General features: G+C 37.1%; 1 protein-coding gene across 2 annotated transcripts in view; it reads right to left on the bottom strand.

Annotated features, from left to right (window-relative positions):
* The window catches only part of LOC110021767 (carnosine N-methyltransferase-like), an 81,690-nt gene that overhangs the window by 42,399 nt on the left and 25,748 nt on the right, over nt 1-13,543 (bottom strand). The window contains exon 7 of one of the 2 annotated variants that reach the window (XM_020720391.1): nt 11,969-12,040. The exons of the other annotated variant lie outside the window; for it this stretch is intronic. Coding sequence (XP_020576050.1) covers nt 11,969-12,040 — 72 coding nt within the window. The remainder of the gene's footprint in view (nt 1-11,968; nt 12,041-13,543) is intronic. 2 annotated transcript variants of the gene reach the window in all.

Genomic DNA, 13,543 nt, shown 5'->3' with positions numbered 1-13,543 from the left:
CTTTCCCTTCCCCTTTTTTTTTTAAGCGCCGACAAGTAGATGTAGACTTTCTTTAACTATTGTGTTATAAAATTAGGTGTTGGACCAACTATCTCACAAGTTAGAACAAGTCATCTGGGCTGATATAGAAATAATTCCTCTCCCTCATCTTTTGTTTCACCATCAAGATGGATTTTCAATTTATAAGAGAAAGCTCCACTGAATTAAGTTGCTTAAGCTTATTTTTGTTCTTTTCCTTTAAGGTATCCCAAATAGACAGAGCAATTGTATATTTTCTTTATTGTCCTATTTGGTTTTGATTAGTGGGGTTGTTAGCTTGGATGTAGAATTGAGTATAGTTTAAGTTGGGACTTACGTCCATTGGAAGAAAGAAAAAATTAACTGGAATAAGGATTACATCTGTTGAAGGGCTCAAATTTTCATTAAAAAGGTTTATTTGCTTTGTGCCAACCTGAATTAATAGAAATGTGGCTTATATATGTTGTTAAGGCTCATAAACGAGACTTATAATCCCAAGGAATAACAAAGCCTAATGACCTTACGGCCTTACCATGTAGATAAAATGAACTGATTTTAAGTTGAGGTTCATGAGCTTAAAGGCTTTGTGTTGGTGAGAATAAAGATAATTAAAGCTATATCCATTGAAATGCAAGGACGGTTGGGGCTTACATCCTCACTTATAGAAATTCGAATAGTATATCGGCCTAATTGTAAGTTTTACAACAGTCCTATAGAAAAAGGCAGCCTGAGATGATCACTTCACTATGTTTTATATATATATATAAAATATAGAAAGCGATGGAAGACGGAGCTCTGGTAGGGTTTTGCGGCGATTTTCGGGCGATCTCAGGCGTTTGAAGATGGTGCTCCTTCAATCGGCTGGTGAGATCCTTCCATCACCTCTAGAGATCCGTATTTCGTTTTTTCCCCTTTGTCGTGTGATTTTCACGTTGCTTTGGTTTTCAAGATTCGAGCATGCCGTCGATTTCTCTTACTTTTGTTGATGTCGTTTTAGATGGAGGTGGTGGTTCGTCAACACCTTCATCGAAATTTTTCCCTCAAAGCTTCCATGCACACTTACTGTTGGCGGTGATTATACTTTCATCAAAAAAACTAGGCAAAAAAAATGGCAAATTTGCTCTCTATGTCACTGAGGATGAAACTTCTGTTCTTGCTTCTTCTTGTCGTCTTGCCCTCGTTAGTAAATTCACTTATGGTATTCCTAAAGTGGAGATTATTAGAAGAGAATTTGATATGTTAAAATTAAAAAGGTGGTGGAAAGTTGGTATTATTGATGGTAGACATATTTTCATTCAATTAGCTAATGATGAGGACTACACCCGCCTCTTTGCTAAAAGGTTTATGTGGGTGGAGAATAGCTTGATGAAATTTTGAAAATGGTCTATCCATTTTGATCCTAAAGCGGAGTTGCCAATTATTCCAGTATGGATTCGTTTCCCAGGGCTAAAACTTCATCTTTTTAATCATGACATAATCTTTTCTCTAGCAGCTGCGTTTGGGAAACCTTTGAAAATGAATCATGCTACTTTTACCATGTCGAGACCATCAGAAGCACGTGTATTGGTTGAACGTGATATTACTCAGGCTTTCTGTAATGAAATTTGGATAGGCTCGCAACATCAGGGCTATTGGCAGCCTCTTGAGATTGAAAGACACTCTCCTTATTGTACCCATCATTCTATGTTTGAGCATCAAACTACTTCATGCTTTCGTCTGAATCCTCAACTCAAAAACAATCCTAATGCGGGGCACACTAGCATTCCTATAAATAAAATTGTTGTTGAGCCGCATGCAGATCCTATTGGGGTTGAAACTAGAAATGACTCAATTGAAAAACTTGATACTAATGTTATCTCTACTTTGCAGCCTTTGGTTACGAATACAGTGAATAATTGTAATGAGGCTTTTCCTTCACAATTGATTACTAAAGATGGGCCTCAAGGAGTTGAAGCCACACAACCGGATAACACTGTTACACCTAAATATTTGCAGGTCTCTGAGCATGTGGAGTTAGCTGAAATTTATGACAATCATAAAGCAACTAGCTCTCATGAACACCCACCTCCTATGGGATCGGATGAAGCTATGTTCAATGAGGAACATGTGGATGCTAACACTACTATTAGGCACTCTTCTTTTGCAGGACTTGCTAAAGACATCGAACATTTCCCTCCTCCTAATATCATGATGAATACTTCTTTGGCTAGATCACAGTCTGAAATAAACAGTGCTCTTGATAATGCTACATTAATTTTAGAAAACGAATGGCAAGTACAAAAGCACTCCCGGAAAAATGCCAAACGTAACATTGAGTTATCTAGACTCAACTCTAGTAACATCATACAGGAAGACATCTATCACTCAGATGGAGAACAGTTGGTTAACCCTACTAGGTCTTCTAGAAGGGTTGGCTCATGACATCATGATTAATATTATGGTTTGGAATATTAGAGGAGTGGCGGACCCTAACTCCCTTAATAGGCTTAAAAACTTGTGTAGGGTCCACAATTTACTCATATTTGCTATTTTGGAGTCATTGGTTCATGTGAATAAGCACAGGATCCTTAACAAATTCAAAGGCTATTGCTCTTATTGCAACGTTGACAACAAAATTTGGGTTTTTTAGAGGCCCATTGTTAATCTTTCCATTATTGAGGATGACGATCAATACATTCTTACTCAAATTTGTTTTGATGGTTTTCAAGGGCGGGGCACCTTTGTCTACTCTAGCTCTATTATGCATGAAAAAAATTTACTTTGGCAAAAAAAAGAGTCAATGGGACGTCTCTTAAGAGAGAATTGGTTTGTAGGTAGAGATTGCAATATGATAATGAAACCGATGGAAAAAAAAGGAGAGGGTAGAGTGGAGCCGGCTCTTATAAATCGTTTTTCTAACTCTTTATCTAATGAAGTTCTATATGATTTGGGCTATACTGGTTCTCCTTACACTTGGACACTTGGAGGAGGGGTGGGGTTTTCTTTATCAAAGATTGGATCGTTTCTTGGCTAATTCAGCTTTCATAAGTTATTTTCCTATTGTGAAGGTGCAACATTTGAGCCATGTCACTTCTGATCACAATCCTATACTGCTCACTTTGGCTTTCACTGTCAAGCCGACCATTTCTAGGTTCAAATTCCTTAATGTTTGGACTTCACATGCTACTTTTCTTGATTTGGTGAAACAAGCTTGGAATTTTGATGGTGCGGATTATCCTTAGTTTGTCTTGTGGTAATTGCATAAGAAAGTGGTTGCACACCTAATTAAATGGAATTACCAAGTCTTTGGTAATGTTCATAAAAAAGTTAAGGATGCTCAAAAAATTGTGGATTCTTTGGAAGCTCAAATTGATGCTTCTCCTCATTTGATGGAAAATATTGCTCAAGCCCATTTAGATCTATTGGAAGCTAATGCATTAGAGGAAAACTTGCTAAAGCAGAAAGCAAATGACTCTTCTTTTGTTGTTGGGGATAGAAACACTAAATATTTTCATGCTACTCTTAAGCATAGAAGAATATCAATAGCATCTTAAAGATTAAAAAAGTTGATAGGAGCATTTTAACTAAATTGAAAGAGATTGGTGATAGTGTTGTTAGTTTCTACACTGAACTATTTCACACTTCTACTCACACTACGCCTGTTGATCCTGCTTATTTTAAGAATGACTATGACTATGCTAATAATCTTAATTTGGTTTATCCTCCAGATGAACAGAAAATCTTGAATGCCTTCAAATCTATTTGCCCCAATAAAGCCCCGGGCCCTAATGACTTTTCTTCTGCTTTTTATATTCATGCTTGGGAGGTTATAAAGAAGAAAGAAGGATGTTATTCTTGTTATTCAAAGTTTTTTCCTTGGAAGCAATCTTGGAAAATATTTCACCTTGGCTCTTATTGTTCTTATTCCTAAAGGTAATGATAAGATCACTTGGGATAATTTTAGGCCTCTTTCTCTCACCACGGTGATATCTAAAGTCATGAGCAAGATAATTGTAAGCAGATTGCAGCCCCATCTTAATCACATCATTGTTGAACAGCAGTCTGCCTTCATAAAGGGAAGGGATATTACTGATAATATTCTTTTAGCCCAAGAAATGATCAGGAACTGGACAAAAAGTACAGAGGGGGCAACATGGTCCTCAAGCTTGACATCAAGAAAGCTTTCGACACTATTAGTTGAGACTTTATTTTAAACATTTTGCAAGCCAAACGTTTTAAACAGGATTTCTGTTCTCTCATACACAGATGGCTGTCCAATAATAGCTATATTGTGATGATCAATGGAGAAGCTCATGGTTTTTTTTCTACTGGAAGGGGCATAAAGCAGGGAGACCCTCTTTCTTCCACAATTTTCATAATTGCATTTGATTATTTATCCCGTCTTATAAACAAGATGCATAATGAGCGACCTTATCTTCAATTCTCTCACAAGTCTAAAATTATTGTGAGCCATCTTGCTTACGCTGATGATGTCATATTGTTTTTAAATGCTAGTAAAGCTACTATGGCTATGTTAAAAAACTTTCAAAATGCTTTCGGGATGGGTTTCAATTTGGCTAAGTGCTCTATGTATCTTGGTAAAAGTGCTCCACCTAATACTGCTGCTTGGGCCTCTAATTATACTGGCTGCAAAATCTCTAAGCTCCCCATAAAGTATCTTGGGGTCAACATTCTCAGAGGTAGAATTAAGCAAACTCAGATGGATGAGGTGATTGACAAGATTAAACTTAAGATTAATGATTGGAGAAACATTTTTCTTTCTAATAGGGGTAGGCTTACTCAATTAAAAAGTGTGCTTTGCACTCTCCCCCTTTACATGATGCAGGTTCTTAAAACCAAAAAGAGTACTCAAAGGATTCTTGAAAATATGTTTAATAAATTTCTTTGGAAGGGCACTAGAAATACTAAAAGTTGGACTACGTGGCACTATGCTTGTAAACCTCTTTCTGCTGGTGGGCTTGGTTTCAAAACGTTGCAACATACTATCGACATAAATATGTGTAAACTCTGGTTTAAATTTCGAAAGGGTGAGTCTCTGCGGGCTAAATTTATGAAACATAACTACTGCAAATCTTCACATCCTTCCACTGTTATTTGGAAAATAGGAGACTCTAGGCTTTGGAAAGCCATTATTTTTGCTTGTGAGGTTGCTTCTCATTTCATGTTTTGGGAAAATGGAGATGGTAGTATTTCATTTTCGAAAGATGATTGGGGTCTCTCTATATTTTCTAATTTGCACTCTCAGGATTATGATGTTAATTTACTGGTGTCTGATTGCTGAACTAATGGTGAATGGAATCTTGATATGTTGAACTCTTTAACAGGCGAAATTGCTCCTGTCATAGCTAAATTTCCTGTTAAATTAAACAATAAAGATCTTCCTTTATGGAAGAATCATACTAACACTTCAGTTACTAAATGGCTTTTATCTTTCAATCCATGGAAATAGCATGTTCACATTTGGCATAAACTTATTTCTCCTTCTATATCATTTTTCTTTTGGAGATACTTTCACAAGTTACTTCCTCTTGATGATATTCTGAAGTTAAAAGAGCTGAAACTTGTCTCCTACTGTTACAACTGCAAAAAAAATGTTGAATCTTTGAATCATTTCTTCTTTGAGTGCCCTTTTGCTAAAGAGGTTTGGAATCGTATTGGATGCTATTTTGGGATTCATTGGCCTAATAATCTAAATTTTAAATCTGCTACTGAGACTTGGAAGGGTTTTGATCCCTCCTTCAAAAAGCAATTATGTTTTCCTGTTATTGTTTTATAGTTCATTTGGATGGCAAGATACAGTCATAAATATGAAGATACTGGTCATAACCCCTCTACCACTACCATCTTTGCGGTTGCTTATTTTAAAAAGGCTTGGAAATCCTCCTTTGGACTCGATGCTTCTCCAACTATTGGGGATAAGAGTAGGAAACCCATTTTGATCAAATGGGCACCACCCCCCCATGGTTAGTATAAGATTAATGTTGATGGGAGCTTTTCCAATGCCTATACGGGTATGGGAGGGATTTTAAGAGATACCTATGGGAAATGTATAGCTTATTTTGCGTCACCTTATATTGCTAACTCTGCACTTGAGGCTGAAACTGCTGTTATGCTTGCTGCTCTTCACTTGGCTACATCTTTAAATTTAAAGGGTATTGTGGTGGAAACTCATTCGAAAATTTTTTTTAACATTCTTTTATCTAAGATTAATCCTCCGTGGTATATCATTGCCTTGCTAAACAGAATCAAATTAACTATTGAGAGATATCAATCAAATATTATTTTTACTTTTACTTATAGAGAAGGATATAAATCTGTAGATTGGTTGGCCAAATGGAGATTGCAAAATGCTGTTGTTGGTAACACTCCTTCCTCTTTCTTGCATAAACTTATTAAAAATGATTTGGAGGTTCCTTTTGTTCGATTTTGAGAAGCTAGTCCTATTATTGGACTCATTTGTGGATTTTTTGGGTCTGGCTTTTGTTTCTCGGGTTATGGATCTCAACATTCTATTGGGCCTTCTCCTTTGGGTTTTAAAGTTGGAAGGTATTTTATTTCTACTTAGGATTAAGATTATGGGAGCCTAGCACTGGTATTATCTGTGCTATGGACTTTCGCTTCTCGGTTTTGTGCCTATAAGGAAGAACCCCACTTTCTCTATTAGCTGGTTTGGGCTTTTAGTCATACATTTGGCTATCTTTTTTTATTACACACTATCAAGTATGCGCTCACTGGTTATATTTTGGAGCTTGGTATGATTGGTGTTGGCTGCACCAATAGTTTACTTTATGTGGGTTGCATTTTTTGGGCTTACGGGCAGGACTGCTACATATTTGTCTATGGGGACTATGTTGCACAGGCTGGGTTATGAATTTGGTAATTGCAGCAAAAGTCATACTGATAAGCTATATTGTGAACATATTTGAATGTAAAGCTTGCTTTTACCCTTGCGATACTAATTGAGGCTTTGAGACTACGGCCACAAATTGCCATTACTTGTTGCGGTGGCTCTCAGCACTACATATTATTTATATTATTTACTTGTTGATGTGGCTTGCGGCATCTGATACAAGGTTGCCTTACGGTGGCTCTCATTATTTGCAATTTATTTGGGCTTATTTTGTTGAACTTATGGTGTATTTTTTGGTAGAGTCACACGGGCGTGATTATGGTTTTCTGAGGTCTCCATTTTCTTTGCATAGTTGGGAAGAATGTATCATGATGGAAACTTGGAAGGATTTTGGTGGTGAGGTGGGTTCTTCGCATGTTTACTGTGACTTCAATTTCTTTTGGGGGTTGTTTTAGACTTGGCAGTGGCCATTTCCTTGGTGGTATGAGCAATGCTTGATTCGTAGCTTGGGTATTCTGGAGTTTATTTGGGACTGGCATTTACGGTTGGATGCAGGATATCATTGCTACATAGATTTTAATTTTTCTACTTCTTTGTCTCTTTTTGGTCTATTTTTATGAGGGCTCGCTGGTAGAATGCTTTGGCTTGGCTTATGTTTCGGGGGCCAGCTTATTATTTGCACTGAGCTTTGGATCACTTTGCTGGTCACTATTTTGTCTTTGGGTGGGAGGTCTCTCATCATTACGGTTATTGCGGCTCTACACTTCTTTGGTGACTGGATGATTTCTCCGTGTGGCCATATGCTATTGATGCACAATTATTGTTACCTGATATATTGTATTGTATTAACTATTTTGGCAAGGAGTTCTCTTATAGATTTTACAGATATCTGGAGATGTGGAACTCATATGCTTGATGTCTGTACTGCCCACTTATGGTTATTCCATGGAAGATGGATTTTGTTTTTTTGGGAGCTGTCAATAGAGATTAGCCTACATTGTCATGCCCAATATTACTTGAATATTACTGATGCTGACATCGATCGATTTGCATGTTTTGGCGGGAGTCGTTGGATATATCTTGGACTTAGCTTCTTTGCACTTTTATTTTTATAATGTTCAAAAATTTTTTGTGGTCTTTTGTGGTTGGTATACATGTATATTTTGGGTATACTTCTTTCGTTGGTATACTTTAGGATCTACACATGTATTTTAAGCTTTTTGCGTGGTGTTGTAATGCGGACAGTGGAACCCCTAAGTTTTGATTTTTCTGTTTTGTTACTAGTCGGGGTTTCACTATCCCTCCTCATTTCTGTAACTTTTTAATTTTTAACGCGTAAGGAGCTACGAGCTGTTCTTTTAATATATATATATATATTTGATATTGATAAAAAATGTAGAGGGGGCAACATGATTACTAAACTGGATATTCGTAAGACTTATGATTCGATTAGCTGGGAGTTTATTTTGAAGATTCTCCATGCTCATGGCTTCTCTTAAGAGTTCTGCAAAATTATAAATTCCTGGCTTCATTGTAAGTACAGCATTTTCATTAATGGCAAATCTCAAAGCTTTTTTAGTGCGAGCCATGGGATTAAGCAGGGAGATCCTCTATCCCCTACTATATTTATTTTAATTTTTTACTATCTCTCCCGTCTTCTTAACAAGCTTTTCAGGAGGGACCCCAAATTGCAATATGCTCATAAATCTAACATGATGGTATCTCACTTAGCTTATGCCGATGATATGATCCTATTTTCTAATGCTAGCAAGAATACGGCGTGGAGATTCATAATGTCATGGTTGATTTTCAATCTGTCTCGGGCCTCTCTTTCAATGCTAATAAATGCAATATGTATCTGGGGAACATGGTTAATCGTTCTAATGCCTCCTGGATAGCTAATTTTACGGGTTTCTCCATCTCTACTCTTCCACTTAAATATCTGGGGGTTTTTATCCTTAAGGGCAAGAAGAGACGTATACAGTTTGACAAGGTGGTGGAAAAGATTCAGAAAAGAATCTTGGATTAGAAAAATAATTTAATCTCCTTTGGTGGACGTATTACACTGCTTAGGAGTATTCTTCATTCACTTCCTTTATATATCTTTCAAGTTCTCCAACCCAAAAAGTGCACTATTACGACCCTTGAATAATGTTTCAATAAGTTCTTATGGGTGGAAAATCATTCTGGTAGAAGATGGTTACCTTGAAAGGATGTTTGTAAACCCATAAGCGTTAGTGGTCTAGGTTTCAAATCTCTGCATCATATTACAGATATCAATGTTTTCAAGCAATGATTTAATTTCAGGAAAAAAGAGTCGTTATGGGCTAACTTCATGCAAGGAAAGTATTGTCGCTTTTCTCATCCTGCTTTGACGAATTGGCGGTTAGGCAATTTCACGATGTGGAAGAGATTGCTTACTGTTAGAGATTGGGCAAAGAACTTCATTTATTGAGAGGTGGGTCGAGGTAACCTATCTTTCTGGCACGATTGTTGGTCTCATGTTTTGCTGAATACGAGGGATACGAGGTTTTCTAACCTCAAAGTTTCATATGCTTGGATTGACGACCATTGGAACTCTCCCTTTTTTTAATAATATATTGGGGTTGGAGGGAGCTACTTTCATTTCCACTATACCTTTTGATCCTCATCTGCATGATACTCCTTATTTGAAATTACCCATGACAAGCTCTATTACTAAATCCTTATATGCCTCTCGTTATAATTTTCGAAACACCCCTTGGGGAGAGAGGGTGTGGAGTTGTGCTTTAACCCCGTCGATGTCTTTCTTGGCTTGGAGTATTTTTCATTCTATCATAACTTGTGATGATATTCTTAAGATGAAAGGTTTGAGAATAGCCTCAAGGTGTTGCTTGTGTCTTATGGCGGAGGAGACCATTGAACATACCTTTTTCTCATGTCCCTTTTCTTTATTTATTTGGAGAAGGGCTAGGTTATGGTCTGGTACTATTGTTTCTCCTGAGAGGAATCTTTTCTCACTACCTTGACTTGCAATCCAGACCGTAAGAAGAAACACTTTTGGCAAATATATCCTTATATCATTTGTTGGTTTATCTGGATGGCTCGGAACGATACTATTCATGAGGGTAAGGAAATTAACAAAATGACGGTTTTCACTAATATCATTTTTTACATTAATAAATTATGGAGATTTGGGAATTCCAAAAAAGCTTTCTTTTCGGGAATTAATTATTTTCTTGCTTTGGGGCATATGAATTTGGAGGTAAGGAGACTCCTGCCTCCACCTACCTTGGTCAAATGGAGTCCACCTCCTAGATGGTGGATTAAATTTAATATTGATCGGAGTTGGAAAGTCTCTAGTGTTGGATGTGGGGGCATTGCTAGGAATCACCACGGAAAGTGTATACTCTTCTTCTCTTCTCCTTCACATGCGAACTCCCCTATTTAGGCTGAGGCTCGAGCTATTTTAACTGCTGCATTATTGGCTCATTCTCTCAGTTGGAAGTATATTATTTTTGAATGTGACAATCATATCTTGATTGATATTTAAACTATTGGTGCCGACACCCCATGAGATATTCTTTATTATATTAGGATTTTAAAGAGTTAGTTTCTAATATGAATGTTATATGGAATTTCATCTATCGCGAGGGTAATCAACCCGCGAATTGACTTGCTAATTTGGGTGGCTCTAGTCAAATTTGTAGGGTGGGAGCTACTCCCCCCTACCCTTTATACTCTGCTGGTTGGTGAAAATATTGATGCTCCTTTTATTTGTACAAATGACTCATCTTGATGAATTATGGGTGGCCGACTGGCTTGGATCGGCCCATGTTTTAATTAGGCTGAACTTCTCTCTCACTCACTCATCTCTGGGTAATTTGGAGGTCCGGTGCTCTGGGAATATGGCTATTTATCATTTTGTTTGTTGTGATGAAGAGTATTTTATCATTGGCATGGAAGTCTGGGACTCCTTTGCTATATCTGTTGTGCTTTATTTGGAAGGCCCAGGGCTCCCTATTGGATGTTGGCCGTGGTTATCGAGCTGGGGTTTTTCTCGGGTTACAGGCTGGGGTGCTGTGTTGGGTGTATCTGTTTTTATTTGGGAGGCCCAGGGCTCCTTATTTGTTGGTGGTTGTGGTTGTGGAGCTGGGGACTTTCTCTGGTTACGGGCTGGGGGACTGTGTTGGGTGTTTTTTGTTTGGTTTTATATTTTAAGCATGGAGGCCCAGTGCTCCTTTGCTACATTTGCAATGATGGTTTGGAGATTGTATAATGGAGATATGGCAATTGGGGGATACAATAATAGGACTGATTTTATGGGTGGGCTTTTTAGGCCCGGTTGGATTGTCTTTGCTGCTTGGGGGGTTGGAGGAACGAGGACCACTATTTCTATTCTAACCACTTGGATTTATTCTTTCTTTATTGTTTCTTCAGTCTTTTTGAGTTGCAGGTTTTGGACTCTTTGGGTCATACTGTGGTTTCCTGCTTTCGAGATGTCGTTGATTGGCATACAGATTCTATTATCTTTGTTTCTTTTGATATACATGCTCATAGAGGATATACGTCACTTTTTTGGGTATACGTTTTGGTTTGATACATGTATATTTAGGTTAATTTTACTTTTATTCCAGCAATTTTCCTTTTTTGGGTGGAGTTGTATTAAGGAAAATGGAACCCCTAGGGCTTTATGTATTTTTTTTATTTTTAGCGGGGATCCAAGTTTCCCACTAACCTATTGTAACCGTCATTTTGATATTAACGCGTAAGGAGCCACGAGCTGCTCTTTCTATTAATATATATATGGATGGAGGTGAATTAAATGAAAACAAGCTCTAATAGCAATGTTTATGTGCATGTATATTTCCATAAGCGCATGGTAATATGTCCACGCAGACGTGTGTGTTCATAATTTTTATATGTGCATGAATAAACACATATTCAAATACAATATAAGTGTAGCGTTGAATTAAGCTAGCAATGAGAACGAATGAAAAATATGTATCATTTTCTTTCACAGAAAGTTCATTTTCAAATAGCATACACTCTGATCACAACTGAATGAAGCTTAGAAATGCCATACAATCATCAATAATACACTAGCCATAACAAACATACCTTATCCACATCAACCAGAGGGACACTCAACCTTAAAGAAGTTTCCATCCAATCATTTGACACAGAAGCCATCTGATTTAAGAAACAAAATTAGATGTACATCTCATAAGAGAATAACATTTTTAAAAGTATATGAAGATAAATTTTAGAGGGTGAACATAAAATAATAAAAAGGTAATGCAAATGGACTTGTTGCATATTAATACAAATAAATGCACTTTCCCGGTCCATGAAACCATCAATAGTGGCACAAAACATCAATATTCAAACATATTATTATGAAAATAAGAACTAGAGAAGTTTTGTCAGGTGGAAAAAATCTTGATTCGAAGAATACCTATAACATATGGTTATCGAGATTTAACCACATGCCCTAGTTAAAAAATAAGTAACTTTTGGATGCACAACCTAAAAAATAAATTGAGGAAATGTTAGAAGAGAATATTTTGATGTGTATTATTCACCAGAGAACCCCTTATATATAATAGTGAAATGAATGCAAGATATTTTCTTATACTACAAATTTACCTCAAACTGGAGCTCATACACCAATTAGATCAAAATTTTAATAAAAAAATTACATAAATTTAAGAAATGAAGAGGTCCAAGCAAATTGATAAATATATTAACCAAATGTGGTAAGCATAAAGAGGAGTGATGACCTTCATCAAAAAAAAATGATAGTCATGTTCAATGTGCTTAGTCCTCTTATAAAAGGTCGGGTCGCTAGAATAGAGAAAGCAAATTTATTAGCACATTTTTTTAAATCATGAGCTAGTTACAATAAAACCAAACCCTTCAAAAAGACTTTTCACCCACATCATCTTATAGGCCGAATCAGCTGCGACCCAATATTTTTTGCTTCAACAGATGATCTACTCATAATGCTTTCTTATTAATTTCTCAAGTCAGAAGGTTTCACCAACAAAGGCAACATCCAAAATGTGGCTTCCTATTATTAACTGATCCATCCAACATAATCAATATTTGTACAGGTTTTTTTTATATTTTAAATTGATTTAATCACATAAATTTACTGTTGACCTCATTTTTTGTGAGGTCTAGTCTTCCTCTTAGGGTTTAGGATCTAGCCTTAGGGATCTCCCTTTGACTATCTTAGAACCTTAGAAATGGGACCCGCCTCGTTTTAGAAATTCAACTCACTTCTGTACCCTTTTGGAGTTTCTCATGTGTGATATCGACTTCTAGCACTTAGAAGAGTGAAACCAACATGAGGAAACCCAAAAGAAATTCCTATAGGACCTTTTGAGCCTTAAGGTGGCCTTCTGCATAATTCGCACTCCCGCGCACACAAATCTTGCAATTCGGAGAATCGACACGTCCGATCGCCACAATTCACATCGCTTGCACTGTTACCTGTCGAAGACTCGAATAAACCTTTTGAAACGATCGATCACGGGTCGAAATTTTGTGAAATTTGAATTTTGATGTGTTTTTGGCCCGATTGTCGACGACGTCGTCCGAGCGACCCCGGATAACAAAACGGACTGCGTCAGCGAGACCGGAATGTCGATTTTGACTAGGGAGGACACTCATTTTGTTACGACGCCGCGC

This window comes from Phalaenopsis equestris, unplaced genomic scaffold, assembly GCF_001263595.1.
Source record: "Phalaenopsis equestris unplaced genomic scaffold, ASM126359v1 Scaffold000144, whole genome shotgun sequence".
In the NCBI taxonomy this organism is placed as follows: Eukaryota; Viridiplantae; Streptophyta; class Magnoliopsida; order Asparagales; family Orchidaceae; genus Phalaenopsis; species Phalaenopsis equestris.
This window is presented reverse-complemented; position numbering and strand designations above follow the sequence as displayed.